This window comes from Aquarana catesbeiana, linkage group LG07, assembly GCF_042186555.1.
Source record: "Aquarana catesbeiana isolate 2022-GZ linkage group LG07, ASM4218655v1, whole genome shotgun sequence".
Taxonomy (NCBI): domain Eukaryota; kingdom Metazoa; phylum Chordata; class Amphibia; order Anura; family Ranidae; genus Aquarana; species Aquarana catesbeiana.
The window spans coordinates 158,146,609-158,168,830 of record NC_133330.1 but is presented as its reverse complement, the minus strand read 5'-3'; the positions used below and the strand labels follow the sequence as shown (position 1 = coordinate 158,168,830).

General features: G+C 43.7%; 1 protein-coding gene across 1 annotated transcript in view; it reads left to right on the top strand.

Moving 5' to 3' along the window:
- The window catches only part of LOC141103311 (myomegalin-like), a 716,510-nt gene that overhangs the window by 19,629 nt on the left and 674,659 nt on the right, over nt 1–22,222 (top strand). The window contains exon 2 of the mRNA XM_073592768.1: nt 12,590–12,666. Coding sequence (XP_073448869.1) covers nt 12,590–12,666 — 77 coding nt within the window. The remainder of the gene's footprint in view (nt 1–12,589; nt 12,667–22,222) is intronic.

Sequence of the window (22,222 nt, the reverse complement as noted above, 5' to 3'; positions counted from 1 at the left end):
TGGTTTTCAGGGCCCCGTACGCGGCTAGGCTCCCAAAAAGTCCCACACATGTGGTATCCCCATACTCAGGAGAAGCAGCTAAATGTCTTTTGGGGTGCAATCCCACATATGCCATTGGCCTGTGTGAGCAATATATCATTTAGTGACAACTTTTTGTACATTTTTTGTTTTCTTTTTTGTCATTATTCAATCACTTGGGACAAAAAAAAATAATATTCAATGGGCTCAACATGCCTCTCAGCAATTTCATTGGGGTGTCTACTTTCCAAAATGGGGTCATTTGGGGGGGTTTTGTACTGCCCTGCCATTTTAGCATTTTAACCTCAAGAAATGAGATAGGCAGTCATAAACTAAAAGCTGTGTAAATTCCAGAAAATGTACCCTAGTTTGTAGACGCTATAACTTTTGTGCAAACCAATAAATATACGCTTATTGACATTTTTTTTACCAAAGACATGTGGCTGAATATATTTTGGACTAAATGTATGACTAAAATTGAGTTTATTGGATTTTTTTTATAACAAAATATAGAAAATATCGTTTTTTTCAAAATTTATGCTCTTTTTCCATTTATAGCGCAAAAAATAAAAACCGCAGAGGTGATTAAATAGCATCAAAAGAAAGCTCTATTTGTGGGAACAAAAGGACGCAAATTTCGCTTGGGTACAGCATTGCATGACCGCGCAATTAGCAGTTAAAGCAACGCAGTGCCAAATTGTAGAAAGTGCTCTGGTCAGGAAGGGGGCAAATCCTTCCGGGGCTGAAGTGGTTAAAAAAGCGTGTCCGAAGCCTTGTTTTAAAGCAAATGTAAACTAGCCCTTATTTAGTCCATGTTTAATATTCAATGCAAACTCACCCATCCAGCCATCCATCCATCCATGTCTCTATGCTTTATTTTGCTGAGAAATCACATTATAAAACACTCCCTAGCATTTCTGACTGTGGCCATCTTGAGTAAAAGCAGATGATTCATGTAGCATTTATTTCATGCAATCGATTTGCTCTTAACTCAGGCAGGAGGGTGTGCTTAGCTGAGAAAACCCCTTCTCCCCTCCTGAAGGCTCCTGGGATGTAGGCAGTGGTGTATTTAGGTTTTGTGCTGCCCTAGGCCTGACTAAACGCATGCACCCCCCTAATTTAAATATGACCCACCCCATCCTGTCGAGGCCACACCCCTTCCTGTTTAAGACCCACCCTATCATCTGTAAACCAAGCCCCTTCCTCTTTAGGCTTATTTGGCACCTTTCAGGGGGGAACGGGTACCTGTTTCTGACAGGTACCCTTCCCCACTTCCGGGAGCCTGCGCTGTCCCCTCTGAAGTTTGCCCCCCCTCCTCCTTCCTCCACTGGGCCATTCAGAAAGTGCAACGCGCTTTGCACATGTGCAGTAGGGAACCGGTCGGTTTCCCTTACCATGAATGATAGTGGTAAAACCCGAGAGCCAATCCGAAAATCGGCTGAGGTGTCGACATCGCTGGACCCTGGGACAAGTAAGTGTCCTAATATTAAAAGTCAGCAGCTACAGTATTTGTAGCTGCTGAGTTTTATTGCTATCATGGGGGGGGGGGGTCTCACTGTGCCCATCAATTGCAGCCTCACTGTGCCCCATCAAATGCAGCCACTGTGCCATCAAATGCAGCCACTGTGCCATCAAATGCAGCCACTGTGCCCCATCAAATGCAGCCACTGTGCCCATCAAACGCAGCCACTGTGCCCATCAAACGCAGCCACTGTGCCCTCAAACGCAGCCACTGTACCCATCAAATGCTGCCACTGTGCTATCAAACGCAGCCACTGTGCCAAATGCAGCCACTGTGCCCATCAATTGCAGCCACTGTGCCCATCAATTGCAGCCACTGTGCCCATCAATTGCAGCCACTGTGCCCCATCAAACGCAGCCACTGTGCCCAAACGCAGCCACTGTGCCCATCAAACGCATCCACTGTGCCCATCAAACGCATCCACTGTGCCATCAAATGTAGCCATTGTGCCATCAAACGCAGCCATTGTGCCATCAAACGCAGCCACTGTGCCCATCAAACGTAGCCACTGTGCCCATCAAACGTAGCCACTGTGCCCATCAAATGCTAACACTGTGCCCATCAAATGCTAACACTGTGCCCATCAAATGCTAACACTGTGCCCATCAATTGCAGCCACTGTGCCCATCAAACGCAGCCACTGTGCCCATCAAACGCATCCACTGTGCCCATCAAACGCATCCACTGTGCCATCAAATGTAGCCATTGTGTCATCAAACGCAGCCATTGTGCCCATCAAACGTAGCCACTGTGCCCATCAAATGCTAACACTGTGCCCATCAAATGCTAACACTGTGCCCATCAAATGCCACTGTGCCCATCAAACGTAGCCACTGTGCCCATCAATTGCAGCCACTGTGCCCATCAAATGTAGCCACTGTGCCCATCAAATGCTAACACTGTGCCCATCAAATGCTAACACTGTGCCCATCAAATGCTAACACTGTGCCCATCAAACGTAGCCACTGTGCCCATCAAATGCTAACACTGTGCCCATCAAATGCTGCCACTGCCAGTGCCCATAACACTGATATAATTTATTTAATCATTATACCTGCTGTCCTGGGGGTTTCCCTCGTGCTCCTCTCTCTCCTCTATCTGACGTCACAGCCAGATCCCGCCCCAGGGCCGAGGAGAAGATTCACTGCAGGGGAGGGTAGGCGGAGCTTAAGGCTCCACCTGTCACCTGCTGATTATAGAGCAGCGAGTGACACACGCCGCCCCCCCGCATGAGAAACCCCCCCCCCACCTGTCTTGCCGATTCCCGGATGCCGCCTCCCGCACACATGCAGCCCACGGCGGCCGGCTTTCTGTAGCGGCGCCGCGGTGTATGGGCGTGCTTGGCAGAGAGTGGGGGGGCGTGAGGTACACGCCCCCACCCTCTGCCAAGCACGCCCATACACCGCGGCGCCGCTACAGAAAGCCGGCTGCCTTGGGCTACATGTGTGCGGGAGGCGACAGCGGGAGCCGGGAATCGGAAAGACGGGTGGGGGGGCTTCCTCTCATGCGGGGGGCGGCCCTTTTCGCCGCCCCCCGCAAAGTGCCGCCCTAGGCCTAGGCCTTGTTGGCCTAGGCCAAAACACAGCCCTGGATGTAGGACATAATTTGTCTAGGTCTGGAAACCAGGAAGTAACTGAAGAAATATAACAAGTAAATTACTATCCTATCTATTTACTAATGCTAGCAGCAAAAGGATTAAAAATAGTCAATGTTTATTGAGAGAGTGAAGTTCCGCTTTAAAGGAACCATGTTACTTACATTCAAGAAACCCAAATTTCAATCGTTCAGTGACAGGAGTGAATAGTTGTAGACCCCAAAATTTTCGTAGTTTCTCAGGAATTGCCTAGGGAGGTCCCATAAAAATCGACAAAATTGATCCTCTATGCTCCTGGCAGCAAAGATCACTATTGCTAAACACTGGAAATGATCGGTGGTGCCACCTGACTACGTTAAAAGCAAATTGAATTGGATTATGCATTCTTCATAACAATACGACAGAATTTGATAAAACGTAGGATGCGTGGATTCAATACCTAGCTGTCCCCTAGCAGGGCCTCGGCTGATCCTCTTCCACTTCAACTTCTCTTTTATTCTCTTTCTCTTCTCCCTGTTTCTTCCTTCTAGTCTAGTACCTGACTGCTGTTGTGGTCATATTCTTAGGTACTTAGATAATAGATTTTCCCAATAGTGTGATATGTTCTGAATCAACAGAGATGGTTGCTTTTTATCTCTCTTATTAATGTGTTTTGCTAGAGGGACTTTGGTTCCCATGTATGTGTGCTATAATGTTTATTTGCTTATATTTTCCAGGAATTGTCAATGCGATTTATGTTAAACCTGTATAATAACCTGAGAGCTTTGAGTCTCTCCTTTCTTTGTACTTTTCATTTTTGTACATCTGTTATCTCTAATAAAAAGACTGAAACATAAAAAAATACAAAATACCATTCTTTCATGACCAATTAAAACAGTTAGGTCTTCTGGTGAACTTATCACTTCAATATTGGCAAGCATCATTATTGGCCAACCTCCATATAGGCAAGTATCTTCCTTTGGTCATGCTGACGGTCACAATCTCCAAATAATCTTACCAGTTTTGCTTGCGTCTGAAATAATCTGTGCCTACCCTGGTGTAGCTGGCAGACTGAAGTAAAATCATTCGCATTTTTTTGCGATTGCCTGCATGTCTCAAGGACACCCAGGGGTGTTGCTAGGTGGGAAAAAGACCAGGGGCGTCAGCCCAAAGGTAAATATGATAACCCCTCCCACATTTTAAAGTGAGTCCAGCCCAAGCCCAGCATCATTGGGGGGGTTGTTAGGCTCACTTGCTAGTTGCTGCCTGGCTCATCAGTGCCCATCAATGCAGCTTCACCAGTGCCCATCAATGCAGCCTCATCAGTGCCCATCAGCTCAGCCTCACCAATGCCCATCAATGCAGCCTTAAACCAGTGCCCATCAATGCAGCCTCACCAGTGCCCATCAGTGCAGCCTCATCAGTGCCAATTAATGCAGCCTGATCAGTGCCCATCAATGCAGCATCACCAGTGCTCATCAGTACAGCCTGATCAGTTCCCATCAATGCAGCCTCACCAGTGCCCATCAGTACTGCCTCACCAGTGACCATCAATGCAGCCTGATCAGTGCCCATCAATGCAGCCTCACCAATGCCCATCAATGCAGCCTCACCAGTACCCATAAATGCAGCCTCACCAATGCCCATCAATGCAGCTTCATCAGTGCCCATCAGCTCAGCCTCACCAATGTCCATCAATGCAGCCTCACCAGTGCCCATCAATGCAGCCTCATCAGTGCCCATCAATGCAGCCTGATCAGCGCCCATCAGCTCAGCCTCACCAGTGCCCATCAATGCAGCGTGATCAGTGCTCATCAGTTCATCCTCACCAATGCCCATCAATGCAGCCTCACCAGTGCCCATCAATACAGCCTCATCAGTGCCCATCAATGCAGCCTGATCAGTGCCCATCAGCTCAGCCTTACCTGTGCCCATCAATGCAGCCTGATCAGTGCCCATCAGCTCAGCCTCACCAGTGCCCATCAGCGCGGCCTTGCCAGTGCCCATCAATGCAGCCTTGCCAGTGCATGGGGAGAGGAGAGCCGCCGGTTTACATAGAGCGGGGATCTCCCGCTTACCAGACGTGGCCATTGTCACACCTCCTGGACCGGCCCCTATGATGCACATCACACGTCCTGGCATTGGACCAGTGTGACGTCCGTCATAGGAGCCGGTCCACGAGGCGGGACTTCATATGCTAGAGCCCGGGTCAGCCCCTGACGCCACTGAGGAGCAAGTGTTACGGAGATGGCTTATAATTGATACTTTTCACATTACAAATGAAATTCAAGTGAAATCTATTGGGTTTATGTATTAAGTGAGTTCACTACTTGGATAATGAATGAGTGAAACTTTGGGTTTTGATTTACTAAAAGCAAGGCAATAGAATGTTCACTTTGCAAAGGAATTTTCTCTTGGCTTAGGGAATGAGGTGACACTTCTGGCTTCCATCATTTAATCATATGAAAAAATACAGTTTTTTTTTATCTTGCTTGTGATTTGGGGATTTCATCACATGTGAACAGCCTATTTTCTTATAGTAAGACCTCCCTTGAAAAATGGTTGTTTTGATAATTTGTAAAACATGCACTAAAATTATACCTTATTGGTGATTGATCTATGGAACCTCCCATTTAAAACATATGTGAACTGGTTTCTTAAATTGCAACTGTGGAGAGATATATAATATACTGTAATAACTACAGGTTTGTTCAATTCCTTTCCACGCAAAAGAACATTATGCCTTGGAGCAAAGAATGTCCCGTGGTGACTTTGCTATAAATAGGACAAGCAGGGATGATACATGATCCCTACTAAACTGTACAGAGAAACCTAGGCTGCTATATAGTGGAGTTTCTCCCCAACTGGATACATTTTGTATCTACTAGCTTATTTTAATGCTGTTTCCCATATTAACAAGATTGAGATTATCTGTTACAAACTACAAATACAAAGTAGCCTACAGACTACAAATACAAAGTGGCCTTAGGTTGGGTTGAGGTTCACACTGGTGTGAACACAGACATTGCATGTGATTCGCATTGCTGTGCAGCTCACATGCGATGTTTGTGTGATGTAAATTCAGCCATACAGTTTGTATGGCTGAATTTGCATCGCATTTGGACCACAATGGTACAGGACCCTTTTTGGTTTACACTGGAATCGGATCACATGGGAGTTCACACCCATGCAATCCGATTTCTGTACCATTTCACAGTTTGCACTGCGATCTGCAAACCGATCTGGGGGTGTCATTAACTTTATTTTGACACCCGCAACGGGTCGCAGGTTTTCCCGCATCGCACCAGTGTGAACCCAGCCGTTATTAGTACGGTGTTTTTTTTACAATTTTTTTTCCTCAAAAAGCAGTAAATTAATTTAAAGCGGTTGAAAAGGCAGAAGGTTTTTTTATCTTAATGCAATCTGTGCATTAAGATAAAAAGCCTTCTGTGTGCAGCAGCCCCCCTAATACTTACCCATCTAGATCCAGCGATGTTGCACAAGAGACTCAGCTGTCCAGGACTCCCCTCCTTATTAGCTGAGACAGCACCATTGGCTCCTGCTGCTGTCAATCAAAGTCAGTGAGCCAATGAAGAGAGAGAGGGGGTGGGGCCAGGCCATGGCTCCATGTGTGAATGGACACAGGGAGCTGCGGATCGGCTTGGGTGCCCCCAGAGCAAGCTGCTTGCTCTGGGGGCACTTGGTGGGAGGGAGGGGCCTGGAGCTCCAGCGAGGGACCCAGGAAGAGGAGGATCTGGGCTGCTCTGTGCAAAACCACTGCACAGAGCAGGTAAGTATAACATGTTTGTTATTTTTAACCAAAAAAAAGAGCTTTTAGTATCACTTTAAAGCAGACCTACAGTCATTTTTTCACATTTCCATTGATTAAATCTTCTGCCCTTGTTGTTTTAACTTTGGATAGTAAAACAACTTTTTTCTGCCAGTAAATACCTTATAGAACCCACTTCCTGTTTCTTGTCTGGTAAAAAGCCTAGGCTAATGGCATTATGCACAGCTCCCTCTCTCTCACTCTCGTGAGAGTTTGCCAGGAAGGGAGGGGGGGGTGAGTCATAAGAGGGCCAAAGTAAGCTGCAGGGCTGCAGAGCTGGAGGTGTGCCTCTGTGTGTCTGTGTAAATCCAGGAAATGAACAGGCAGCAGCTTCAGCTGCCCACAGTTAAAATGGTTGCAGCCAGACTTAGTGGAGGGAGATTTCTGCAGCATAATTGGCAAGTACAGAATCACAGTATATATAAAATAATATGCAAAGTGGTTGGGGGGAAACTTCAGAATGGCAAAGATGTTTTTATTGCAAATTGTGTGAGCAGACTTCAGTTCCCTTTTAAGGTATTTTTTTTTCATATTCTCATATTCAAAAAGTTAACTAGATCTGAGGACCTGTCTCCATGCCGCTAATTCAGCTGTAGCTTAGTAGCTGTCTGTTAATATTGAACCCAAAACCAAAAATGTATTATATTGCAGCTTGCCAATTATTAGATGTGAGTGGCTACATTAGTTTTCTTTTTAATACTTTTTTCCTCTGTTTTCAACACACCTCCTGTATTAAGGTGCCTACACTCTGAACAAAGAAGCAACAAAGACACATTTTGATAGCAGCATTGTCCGTCTGGGGAGAGGGGAGTGCTAGATGTACTAGAAAATTTAGATACACTAACAAATTAAAACCAAACTCCAGCTCACACTTTATAAGCAGCTACAGCAACAGTTTTTCCTTTTGGGAAAAAGGCTTGACATAAATAGAAGCTAATATGTTTATTGTAAGCACCCCTGTCAGTGGTAAATAGTTTGTCTCATCCCTATAACTGCTACATCTGCAGGGCACCTTGCTTTGTGTAAAACCAACAGATTTAAGCTGGCCATAGGCACTTCGAATCTCAACTGGTTCAGCAGGGACCGGACGAGATTCAAACCATGTAATGGCAGGCTGAATGCAACCAAGTTGATCGATTGATCAACTTGGGTACAACCAGCCTGTCAGATTTTTCATGTGATTATTGCCAGCGGTTACAGCCACTAACAGTATTTACCGTTCTACCAGCCAGGGCGGGCCCCAAGTCCTCTGAGATCTCACCCCAGCAAACTCATTTGTCTTTCTAGTATGTCCTGTCCCCAGCACACAGACATCCTTCCCCATATCTATGCCTGCAATGAGATGGCCCATCCAGTACACAGAGCAATCCTTCCTATATCCTGTATTGACTGAAAAAGGGGAAAGTACTGGAGGCTTCTTAAAACAGTCAGCTTAACACCTTCATTGAGTATACCTCCATTCCTGTACTCACGTATTTAGTTACCAACCTCCTCTCCCACTCCTTGGCAGCAGAATACCTCCTGTTTCCAGTCAGCAGTACTGGAATCTTCTTGTGCCCAGTTAAATATATACTCTTTTGTCTCATGTATTACTTCTCTCTCTCTTCCCCAACTCAGTGTTGCATTCCTTAAAGTGGTATTAAACCCAAAACCAAAAATATAATATATTGCAGCTTACCAATCATTAGAGGTGGCTGCATTAGTTTTGTCTTTTTAAGTTTCTTCCTCTCTGTTTTTACCTGGTGATCTGGCCAGTATCACATCTCCTGTTTTAGAGTGCCCCAACTCTGGATGAAAGAGCACAGGGGCACCTTTGGAAAGTAGCATTGTTAATCTGGGGGAAGGGAGTGTTAAATCAGATTTACACTAACAAATTGTAGCCAAACTCCAGCTCACACTTTATAATCACTTTATAATCAGTTACTTTATAATCAGTTTCTTCTGGGATAAAGGCTTTATATAAATAAAAGCTGATCATTGTTAGCACCCCTGTCAGTAGTAGTGTCGGCGTATATTCCCCTATGCTTTTCTTACTCAGCGTGCATTCCAGGCCACGCTTTCACTTAGCAGGAGGTGACGTGTATTCTCTCCCAGCAGCCTCTTCACGTTTCGCAAATGAGATTGCGTCATCAGAAATATTTTGATTCTTTTTGCGCCGGTAGCATATATACATTTTTCACATTTGCAGGAGAGTGTTTTCTTTTGAAAAACAGCATACTGGCCAGATTGCTAGGTGAAAATAAAGGAAAGGAAGCCTAAAAAAGAAAACAATTGCAGCCATCACACCTAAAGATTGGTAATCTGCAATGTAATAAATGTTTGCTTTTGTGTTTAATACTGCTTTTAAACTACCTTTAGTAATGTTACAGTCTCATCTTGTGTCTACTTAAAATAGTAAGTCAAATACCCATGGGACTTTAAATGAGGTACAACACAGACAACAGAACAGTTAAAAAAGAAAATGTATTACAGTAAAACTGTTTATTAATTATTATCATGTACAAATTAAATATGCATATTTGTGTGACAATTTGGAGCTCTATTTATAGTTAGCCTATAAGGCATGTTTTTTTACATTTACACATTCTGTTTTATTGTAAAAAAAAGTTTTTTGTAACTGTACTGTTGTCTGTGTTGTACCTCATATAAAGTCTCATGGGCATTTGAATTACTATTGTACTAATTTGGAATGGAGGTACATCATCACTTCATGCACTGAATCACATTATATTACTATTGTGTGTCTACTTCTCTCTCCATTTCTCCATCCTGTGCCCTCACTGGATTATGTACATTTTTAAGTAGTTGCCTGCTGAGGTAGTATACTTTCTTATTATGTGATACCCCAGTGTATTCTATTATATCACTTTCCTTACAAGTGTAGCAAAACAAGATTCTGGTAAGTTCCAGAATTTAGTGGGTGGAGAAGGCAGACCCTCATCTGCATATTCATGCAGCCTCAGCCAATCCTTGGCAGGAAGAATGACCAGTAGGGGGCTGAAGTGTGTATAAATAAGATGGGGCCTGGAACAGCAGGGTCTTTGTTCCTATGGGAGAAGACCCAGGTTGATAGCTGCAGCTTAGAAGAAGCTTATCTGGGTCCCAGCTCCAGCTAGAGCTAGGGGACCCACGTCCAGAGTTCCTGAAGAGCAGTGCAGGAAGTGCACAAAGGATCTTACCTGGAGGCACCCAGTACAGAGGCTGGCTGGTACTGCAAGAAAGTCCTTGCCACCTTTTTGGGAGAGCTCAATTCAGTTTGCTGATTCAGGCTTTACCTTTGCAATGGGGTTCCCTGAGTTGTAGTTCAGTAAACACTGAGTATAAGAGGTTAGTGGCATCCTGAAGAGACTGTACAGTTAGAGGTGTCCTCTATTATTTTTCTGCTAACTTGGAGTATCCCAAGGCTTACCCACATTCTATCCAAATTAAACCAGCAAATAAACTAAAAAAATACATGCGCTTTCTGAGTTGACAGACTGTGAACTGCTGTTTGCCTGGCTGCCATGTGCCTCACAGGAAATGGGACCTGGCATAAATAAGCCAGCTCAGTTTGGGGTCTGTGCTACACAAGGACAGTGATATCACATGAGAGGCACATTTCAAGTGAGTGAATCTCTCCCAAAAGTGGAGCAAAAGTAAAGCTTCCTAGTGTACCCCAGCTTAGACCAACCATCTGGATCAGCCTTTCTCAACCTTTCAACAGAGAGGAACCCTTGAAATAACTTTTCGCCCCAGGGAACCCCCACTAAAAATATCTGTATCTGCAACTAGATACATTAGTGTGATGGTCAGTGGGAAGAATGTTCCTTACACTTGTGGTTATTGGGAAGAATTACTCCCTTACAGATTGTGAAAAAGATCAATAGTGTCAGTGGGAACTTATCTGAGAGCCAGAAATTGCTCATTGCTCAAGGAACCCCTAGCAACCTCTGAAGGAACCCTAGGGTTCCAGGGAACCCTGGTTGAGAAACCCTGATCTGGATCGTCCCTTGGTTCTAGCTATTGCAAATTCATTTGCTCATCTCTAATTACATATTACAATAATTTTTCATGCAGATGGAAAATGTTTTATACATGTTTTCAGAACTTCAGTGAAGCTGACAGTTTCACAATCTACTTGTTTAAGCCACTTGGCGTCCGCGCTTTAGGCAAATGACGGCCACAGCGCAGACCTGAATTTCCAGGAGGCCTCCTCCCCTTTACTGAGACTCGGGTGATCACAGATTCGAGTAAGGGGCCGATCCCGGCCCCTTACCAAGTGATCAGCTGTCAGCCAATGACAGCTGATCACGTGATGTAAACAAAAGCTCGGTAATCGTTTTTTTTCTCCCAAAAAGCCGATCACCGGCTTATGTGCAAGGGACATCGGTCCCGAAGAGGAAGGAGGCACATCTGCCTCATCTGTGTCCTTAATTACCTCCTGCCAGTGCCACCTGCCAGTGCCCACAGTGCCCACCAGTGCCACCTATCAATGCCCATGAGTGCCACCTATCAATGCCTGCAAGTGCCACCTATCAATCCCCACCAGTGGTGCCAATCAGTGCCTCATCAGTGCCACCTAGCAGTGCTGCCTATCAGTGTAACCTACCAGTGCCGATTAGTGCCCTTTATTGCCAACCATCAGTGCCCATCACTGCCACCCATCAGTGCATATCACTGCCACCTATCACTGCCACCTATCAGTGCCCATCACTGCCAGCTATCAGTGCCACCTATTGGTGCCACTTCTCAGTGCCCACCAGTGCCACCTATCAATGCCCTTCAGTGCCACCCATCAGTGCCACCTCTCAGTGTCACCTCTCAGTGCACACCAGTGCCGGCTATCAGTGCCGCCTTATCGTTGCCCACCAGTGTTGCCTTATCGGTGCCCATCAATGCAGCCCATTGGTGCCCATCAGTGCAGCCCATCGGTCCCCATCAGTGCAGCCTCATCAGCTTAAATCAATGAAGGAGAAAAATTACCTGTTTGCAAAATTTTATAACAAAATATAAAAAATTATATATATATTTTTTTTTTAAATTTGGTCTTTTAAATTTTTTTAACAAAAAATAAAAATAGCAGAGGTGATCAAATACCACCAAAAGAAAGCTCTATTTGTGGGGAAAAAATGATAAAAATTTCATTTAGGTACAGTGTTGTATGACCGTGCAATTATCATTCAAAGTGCATCAGCGCTGAAAGCTGAAAATTGGTCTGGGCAGGAGGGGGGTTTAAGTGCCCAGTAAGCAAGTTGTTAAAGGAGTGATCATGCTTATGATTTGAAATTAAATAAATCTTTTCATCAAAGAAAAATAGAGAATGCCATTGCTATTCGCTAATGCTGATGATTTATCTGGGTTTCATACAGATGTTTCAATACTTTGAGTCACTAACCCAGGTCAACCATGGAGATAAGGAATTCTGACTTGTCCTTGAATGTTATTTGCTGCACGTTTCTTTAAGGTTTGTCATTCACAAGTATTAAAAGATGGGGTCACCAATGTCAGATCACATAAGTATTAAAAGATGGGGCCACCAATATCAGATCACATATATATCTTAGGATTAGTGTTCTTAAATTTCACACAAAACAAAACAGTTTATTCTAAGTCGAAGAAATGTTGCTGAAATTCTATATTTTATTAATTGAGCTTTCTTTATTCATAGAATATCAAGCTCAAAGTGGAAGTGGAGAGCTTGAGGAAAGAACTTCAAGAGAAACAGCAGCTTTTGGATGAGGCTTGGTAAGTTACCAATGACAGATTTCTCTGTTTGTAAATATGTATGAATTGTCTATTCACACAAGTTACTCACTAGAGGGAGAAACTCTGGGGGAATCCAGAATGGAAAAATATCTGGGGGTCCTAGTAGATGACAGACTCAGCAACGGCATGCAATGCAAATCTAGTAGAATATTGGCATGCATAAAAAAGGATATTTACTCGAGATAAAACAATAATTCTGCCACTTTATAAAACTCTAGTTCGAACCACATCTGCTGTATGCTGTCCAGTTCTGGTCAAAATCTTCAGAAAGGATGTGCTGGAGCTGGAGAGAGTCCAGAGAAGGGCAACAAAATTGATAAGGGGACAGGAGGACCTCAGTTACAAGGAACAACTACAAATATTATACTTATTCTCCCTGGAGAAGACAAGCGTACATCTTCGCCAGCACACCATGGATCAGCAAGAAGTTGTCCAAGAAGGTTTTTTAATGGAAAGAAGTTACATCACAAAAGAGGTGCAACGTTTTGGGGCCGAGCAGGACCCCTTCGTCAGGCATGTGACTGGTAATCGCTGCAGCACCCACTATTTATGTGCCATTTGACCAGGAACGTGTGCGATTGGAATATCAAATAGACTCCCTGGAGAAGAGACGCTTGAGAGGAGATATGATAGCGATATACAGTGCATCTGGAAAGTATTCACAGCACTTCACTTTCTCCACATTTTGTTATGTTACAGCCTTATTCCAAAATGGATTAAATTAATTATTTTCCTCAGAATTCTACAAACAATACCCCATAATGACAACATAAAAGAAGTTTGTTTAAATCTTTGCAAATTTATTAAAAAAAATAATAATAACATGTATATAATTATTTACAGCCTTTGCAAAATTGAGCTCAGGTGCATCCTGTTTCCACTGATCATCCTTAAGATGTTTCTACAACTTGTTTGGAGTCCTCCTCTAGTAAATTCAGTTGACTGGACATGATTTGGAAAGGCACACACCTGTCTATATAAGGTCCCACAGTTAAAAGTGCATGTCAGAGCACAAACCAAGCCATGAAGTCCAAGGAATTGTCTGACAGTATTGTATTGAGGCACAGATCTGGGGAAGGGTACAGAAAAATTTCTGCAGCATTGAAGGTCCCAATGAGCACAGTGGCCTCCATCATCCATAAATAGAAGTAGTTTGGAACCACCAGCACTCTTCCTATAACGGGCTACCCGGCCAAACTGAGCGATCAGTGCAGAAGGGCCCTAGTCAGGAATGTGACCAAGAACCCAGTGGTCACTCAGACAGAGCTCCAGCATTTCTCTGTGGTGAGAGGAGAACCTTTCAGAAGAACAACCATCTCTGCAGCACTCCACCAATCAGGCCTGTATGGTAGTGTGGCCAGACGGAAGCCACTCCTTGGTAAAAGGCACATGACAGCCTGCCTGGAGTTTGCCAAAAGGCACCTGAAGGACTCTCAGACTATGAGAAACAAAGTTCTCTGGTCTGATGAAACAAAGATTGAACTCTTTGGCCTGAATGGCAAGCTTCATGTCTGGAGGAAACCAGGCACTGCTCATCACCTGGTCAATACCATCCCTACAGTGAAGCATGGTGGTGGCAGCATCATGCTGTGGGGATGAGGAAATTGAAGAATCAAATGCATGTGTAGCTCTACTCCTGAAGGAACCGCCGGGAATTGCCAGGATTCCTTTACCCGGTAATTGGCACCCAGCCAGGCACTCGATCACAGTCAATCTTTTGCTCAATAACAAGTCTAAGGGTTTTTTTGGGGGGGTAACTTGGATAGGGTTGGGGAATTTGAATGGGATACTCTAAAAAGAACTATGTACAAGATAAGGACAGTAAACTTCCTTCTCTAGAGCTGAAGCAGAAGTCCTTGCAAAAGCAAACTGTGTAGTAGAAGCAGTTAAAGCACAAAAGCTTCTTTCTTTAGAGCAATTAGAGCAGAGTCACTTCACAAAGAACTAGATAGGCTGAGCTCTTTAGGACACCACCCGTTGCCCCCTTTATACAAACTGACTCTCTAGCGCCAGAGGGGTGGCAGCAGCCCAGAAGTCTCCAAGATCTCTCACAGCAGTCTGTACTCACAATTGTTCAGGGGAAGTTGGTTACCTCCTTCCAACATCCATATGACACCTTTCTCCTGTGATACCAGACTAGATATTCAGGTGACAGACCCTCAGTCAGATCTCTGTAGCTTCAACATCCAGGCCCCCCAGCTAATCCAGTTGAGGTCTCACGAACAGCAAGCACACGGTACCACTGCCCAGAGGGCAGGAAGGAAAAGGCCCAGTAGCTCTGTGTCTCAGAGCCTCCCAGCAGCCTTCAGGGCCACCCTCCCTGGGATTGGCCAGGGCTGTATACATTTTCATGCTGCTATTTGCATTACTCCACACCTATGTTTCAGCGAGTTCTGTTCTCTGGAAAGTTGAGAAAACAATCAAACCAGCAGCAGCTGAAACACTGAACAGACCTAACTAATCACATGCAACTGCCCTGATTACAGTATGCTGGAACTAAATTTGCCTAATCCAGCAATTGCACCCACACTGATTACAGTGAGACAAGCTGTATTTACCTAGCAACAAAAATACATACAGCTCCACTGAACGCAGCGAGCCAAAACGAACTCTACCTAATCCTAGCACCTATCTAGGAGGGTGCTACACATGGCTTAAAGCCCTAGTGCCCAACAAGCACAGGACTCCACCGGTAGTCATTAGTGCTGGAAATGCCAGCTTTCTCCTACTACAGAGCACTCCATTGCAGAGCACTGTAAACACAATGCCAAGCAATGCTTCATCGTTATGTTTACATAAAAAGTGACGTTATGTCAAGTGGTGTCACCACATTTTGCCCTAGTTTGGAGGTCAGAAAAGAGCTGATGCAGTTCTGTCCTATTCTCCCTACAGTAATAGATTACTGCTATAATTGTTAAATGAACAAAATAAACCTGAACACACATATATTGTTGGCCCTGAACAAGTAGCCCACTCGCACACTAAATAGTCAATTAAATCACTGTGGACAAATGATTGCAAGAGTGAGACATACAAAGAGGAAGATCTATCCTAACAGTGACTGCTCCACACGCTGGTCAAGTACATTCAACTTGATCGCAAGACTCCTCAAACTGAAAGAGTCGGTCTGCCAAATTGCAAACAACATGGGACACAGGGACAGCTTGCTCTAGTGAATGGCAAAAGCTCACATCATTGCCTAACCTGCTGCTGCCTTTTGCGGAACATACTAAAACCCTCCAGAGTGACACCATGTCCATGTCCCTGCCCTCTTTGATCTACTCAGCCAGCTTGAAGACTTTAAACAGAACACTAGCTACCAACCTTTTACCACAATTGCACAGAAAATTAAAGGGAATGAGAATCAGTGTTTTGCTTCATTCATTCTTAGACCCAAGTAACTGATGAAATGTTCTCGCCACTTGCAGCAGCTGCTTGTTTTGTCAACCCTACTGTCTGAGGAAACCCTTGTTGATGTGGCTGATAATAATATTCAGGAGCTGCTTAAGAAGGTAGAGGAGTATGCCCATGCTTTAAGAAATTCAACATTGCCCCACACACAAGATGAAGATTTGTCTGACCCGGAAGGTGATGTGTAATGCCGCGTACACACGACCGGACTTTACGGCATACTTGGTCCGGCGAACCTGAGTCCGTCGGACAATTCGATCGTGTGTGGGCTCCAGCGAACTTTTTTTCTCAAAAATTTGACGGACTTAGATTTGAAACATGTTTCAAATCTATCCGACGGACTTGAGTCCGATCGAAAAGTCCGCTCGTCTGTATGCTAGTCTGACGGAGAAAAAAACGACGCTAGGGTAGCTATTGGCTACTGGCTATGAACTTCCTTGTTTTAGTCCAGTCGTACGTCATCAAGTACGAATCCGTCGGACTTTGGTTGATCGCGTGTAGGCAAGTCCGTTCATTCGGAAAGTCCGTCGTAAAGTCCGTCGAAAAGTCCGCAGGACAAAGTCTGCCGTAAAGTCCGCTCATGTATACGCGGCATTAGAGGAGAATATTGAAAAATCACAGGAAGTGGAAGAAGCACGAACCACATCAAAGCAGCCAGTCTTTCGGTTTCTTTCAAAATGCTGCAGAAGATCCAGGCAGAGGATCTCCCCAAAGAGGCAGCATAGAGCAACAGATCAGTCTGACTGGTAATCCGGTGCTCACAATCCATTTTTTATGGCCTCCTCCCTGGCCTCAGTGGACTGTTGTTCCTTGGAGTCATTTTTGTATTTTGAAGCACTTATAGTGCAAATAGTTTTCCTTGGTGCACTGGCTTGACTTTGCCTGCCATTGTAGGTTTTCTGTATCTGTATCCGTAGGGTTGAATTAAGGGGAATTTGGAAGACCTTTAATGTGCAGAGAGTGCTCTGGATGGTCTGTGGAGGCCTGTAATGCACACAGTGCTCTAGAAGGTGGCCCGAGCAGGCCTTAATGCACACAGTGCTCTGAACGGAGGTCGGAGGAGGAGTGCTAACTAGCAACTGCAGTGTTAAGCATAATACAGACTTTCTTGCTGGGAGCAGAAGCACTCACGAGGTCTACGCAGGCAGAGCTCCATGGAAAACGGAAGTTTACAAGGGTAAATGTCCCTCCCTCAAATTTTTATTTCATTTTAGTTCGTTAATGAAAACGGAATTTATTTTTCGTCATAGTTTTTGTCAGTGGATGAAAATGTGGTGTACTTTCGTTTCGTTTTTGTCAATATAAAAAGGCCGCTGATAAAGATTTTGACACAAATGTTTTAGTCTATGAAATTAACACTGCTTCCAACTCACTGGCTGTAATTGACAGCAGCAGGAGTCAAGTGGTCACTGGTTTTAGAAGTTAGTAAGTAGTTAAACAGCTTTAGTGGGGCAGTTTCAGTGGAATGTTGCAGCGGGAAGCCAGACTGCAGGGAGTCAAAAATGTTGTTATCAGTAAGGTAGCAGCTCATATGGTTGTCGACAAGGCATTCAAGAAGTTTGTAGACAAACAAGAGCAGGGAAATGGGACCTAAGTCGTTTTTTAATACAGTGCATGTAAGAGAGGGGTGGGGAAAATTCCAGTGTAGACATTAAAGATGTGAGTTAGAGAGCATAGAATAGAGCAGAAGGTTGACCCAATTAGTTGCGAGGGAATGGAGTGCAGGGGGCAATTGATTAGGTGGGCCTCAGGAGAAATTTTAGCACCTTCCTCAGTGGAAAAGGAAAATATTAATTGTGGTGGTAGATTTTGTATATTGGTTTGGGAGATAGCGGAAAAGTGGGGATTTCATTGCAAATTGTGTCAATCTTGTTTTTGAAATGATTGTCATTTGGGCAGTCAGTAAATTAGTGGGTGAAGGCAGTGGGAGGATGAAGTGTAGAGTTAAGGGTATTAAAGAGTAGATAGCATCTGCATGGGAGGATGGTAATGAAAGGGATTGAGGATAATAGTGGGTGTTTCAAATTAGCAAGTGTAGGGTAGTCAGGCAGAGAAGTCATTGTGCAAGCATGCCACTAGTCAAGGAGACTGATAAATCCTCAGAGAAACCAGAAAAAAAAAGACAAATGCAGTGAGCTTCAAAAGAGGAGAGGGACAGGGAGGAAGGTGTAGTAAGAACATGAAAAGTGCTTTGTGCGGAGAGGAGTCCACCTCCTTTTTGTTCACTGGGTCTGGTTGAGTGAGTCCAGTAGAAGCCAAAATGGGAAAAGGTAGCTGGCGAGGCAAAATCTGATTCCTGGAGCCAGGTTGCAGTAACAGCAAGCAGGTTGAAGGACTTGGAGATAAAAAGGTTGTTATACCTTTCGATCTACTACTTACAATGCATTTGTGTTTTTTTTAAATGTAGACCAGACCACCAGATCCCTTTGAATGAGATTTGGGATCATCACAGGAAAATCTTCAATAACGCTGTGGAATACAGTGCTCCTTGTCAATTTTTAAATATATACATTGGTGATCCACACAAATGAAAGTATTTGGCCTATAGGTTATTTGCTGATAATATATATATATATATATATATATATATATATATATATATATATATATATATATATGTATGTATATATACGTAGAAATAGAGGAACAAGTAGGAACAGATTCTGGAATCTTGGTGAAGGGATAACCTTTTGTATTTTTACCTTCGAAGTTACCTAATAGACTGAATGAAGATTTAGAAATCCATACTATAATTTAGGGAGTCAGGGAAATAATAGGTCTTGTTTTTTAACTGTTTGTATCTGTTTTAGTTAAAAGAGTTGTTGCGTTATGAAGATGATTACAACTAGAGTGAATACTTTGCTGTCATCTTGTGGCTTCCTGAGGTTTTACACCTGGTGCTCTCCAGCAGATAGGATATTTAATGGTTTTAGTATGTCACGAAATTGCCACCACGGAAAGTTTTTTTTGTCTATCTAACTTTGTGTAATATAACGTGTTATCATGCTTTAAGACAACCAAAAAGATGAGTTCATCAGTCTGCTGATGTTGCTTCTTTATTGGCCAGTAGGGATGAGCTTGATGTTCAGATCGAACATGAGTTCGAATCCAATATCGGGTGTTCGCCAATTCACCGAAGAACAAACATTATTGGGCGTTCGTGGGAAATTCGAGCCCCCGCGGAACGCCCCATAATGCACTGCAAGATCGCAGTGGATTGCTGTATGATGATTGGCCAAAGCATGAACCTGACCTGCATGCTTTGGTCAATCCCAGCGCCCTCTGCTAAGAGAGCCATAATTGGCCAAAGGCAGGGTGCCTTTGGCCAATCATGGCTCAGGGGGACTAAGTCCACGCCCCACACTATATAAGGCTGCCCACACGGCGGCCCTGTGTAGTGTTGTTGGTGTGGACAGAGAGATAGCTTGATTTAGATTAAGCAGGCAGGTTATTTAGTTAGTGGCAGTGTATTTGATATAGAGCGGGGACAGAAAGTATTCAGACCCCCTTAAATTTTTCAATCTTTGTTAAATTCCAGCCATTTGCTAAAATCATTTAAGTTCATTTTTTTTCTCATTAATGTACACACAGCACCCCATATTGACAGAAAAACACAGAATTGTTGACATTTTTGCAGATTTATTAAAGAAGAAAAACTGAAATATCACATGGTCCACATATTCAGACCCTTTGCTCATTATTTAGTAGAAGCACCCTTTTGATCTAATACAAGGATGTATTCCACAGGCGGCGGTCTCAGCGGGGAGCATTGATAGCTTCAAGAAACTATTAGATAAGCACCTGAATGACCGCAATATACAGGGATATATAATGTAATACTGACACATAATCACACACATAGGTTGGACTTGATGGACTTGTGTCTTTTTTCAACCTCACCTACTATGTAACTATATACCTACTATGTAACTATGTAGCCATGAGTCTTTTTGGGAAAGATGCAACAAGTTTTTCACACCTGGATTTGGGGATCCTCTGCCATTCCTCCTTGCTGATCCTCTCCAGTTCTGTCAGGTTGGATGGTAAACGTTGGTGGACAGCCATTTTTAGGTCTCTCCAGAGATGCTCAATTGGGTTTTAGTCAGGGCTCTGGCTGGGCCATTCAAGAACAGCCACGGAGTTGTTGTGAAGCCACTTCTTCGTTATTTTAGCTTGGTGCTTAGGGTCATTGTCTTGTTGGCAGTTAAACCTTCGGCCCAGTCTGAGGTCCTGAGCACTCTGGAGAAGGTTTTCATCCAGGATATCCCTGTACTTGGCCGCATTCATCTTTCCCTCGATTGCAACCAGTCATCCTGTCCCTGCAGCTGAAAAACACCCCCACAGCATGATCCTGCCACCACCTTGCTTCACTGTTGGGACTGTATTGGACAGGTGATGAGCAGTTCCTGGTTTTCTCCACACATACTGCTTAGAATTAAGGCCAAAAAGTTCTATCTTGGTCTCATCAGACCAGAGAATCTTATTTCTCACCATCTTGGAGTCCTTCAGGTGTTTTTTTAGCAAACTCCATGCGGGCTTTCATGTGTCTTGAAAGGAGAGGCTTCCGTCGGGCCACTCTGCCATAGAGCCCCGACTGGTGGAGGGCTGCAGTGATGGTTGACTTTCTACAACTTTCTCCCATCTCCTGACTGCATCTCTGGAGCTCAGCCACAGTGATCTTTGGGTTCTTCTTTACCTCTCTCATTAAGGCTCTTCACCCCCAATAGCTCAGTTTGGCCGGTTGGCCAGCACTAGGAAGGGTTCTGGTCATCCCAAACGTCTTACATTAAAGGATTATGCAGGCCACTGTGCTCTTAGGAACCTTAAGTGCAGCAGAAATTTTTTTGTAACCTTGGCCAGATCTGTGCCTTGCCACAATTCTGTCTCTGAGCTCCTCAGGCAGTTCCTTTGATCTCATGATTCTCATTTGCTCTGACATGCACTGTGAGCTGTAAGGTCTTATATAGACAGACGTGTGTCTTTCCTAATCAAGTCCAATCAGTATAATCAAACACAGCTGGACTCAAATGAAGGTGTAGAACCATCTCAAGGTTGATGAGAAGAAATGGACAGCACCTGAGTTAAATATATGAGTGTCACAGCAAAGGGTCTTAATACTTAGGACCATGTGATATTTCTTTTTTAATAAATCTGCAAAAATGTCAACAATTCTGTGTTTTTCTGTCAATATGGGGTTCTGTGTGTACATTAATGAGGAAAAAAATGAACTTAAATGATTTTAGCAAATGGCTGCAATATAACAAAGAGTGAAAATTTTAAGGGGGTCTGAATATTTGCCGACCCCACTGTATATAGATATATATATATATATATCTATATATATATATATATATATATATATATATATATATATATAGATATATATATACAGTCAGTCTAATATATATATATATATATATATATATATATACTCTGCATCCAGTCAGTGCAGCAGCCTATATCTACAGTGCATTCCGTGGTGTACTATTTCTACATTTCTAATCTACTTCAGGCAGTGTATTTGATATATATATATACAGTCAGTCTAATATATATAGATATACATATATACTCTGCATCTGCTGCATCCAGTCACTGTAGCCTAGATCTACATTCTACAGTGCATTCCGTGGTGTACTATTTCAGCTGTAGTGCAGTTGCTACTACACTTTTGGTGGTGTACACAGTACACAATACAGTGCAACAGTAGTGCAGCTGCTACTACTTTTCTGATGGTGTACACATTACACAATACAGTGCAACCGTAGTGCAGTTGCTACTACTCTTCTGGTGATGTACACAGTACACAATACAGTGCAACCGTAATGCAGTTGCTACTGCTTTTCTGGTGGTGTACACATTACACAATACAGTGCAGCCGTAGTGCAGTTGCTACTACACTTCTGGTGGTGTACACAGTACACAATACAGTGCAACCATAGTGTAGTTGCTACTACTTTTCTGGTGGTTTACACATTACACAATACAGTGCAGCCGTAGTGTAGTTGCTATTACTTTTCTGGTGGTGTACACAGTACACAATACAGTGCAACTGTAGTGCAGTTGCTACTACTTTTCTGGTGGTGTACACAGTGCACAATGCAGTGCAGCCATAGTGCAGTTG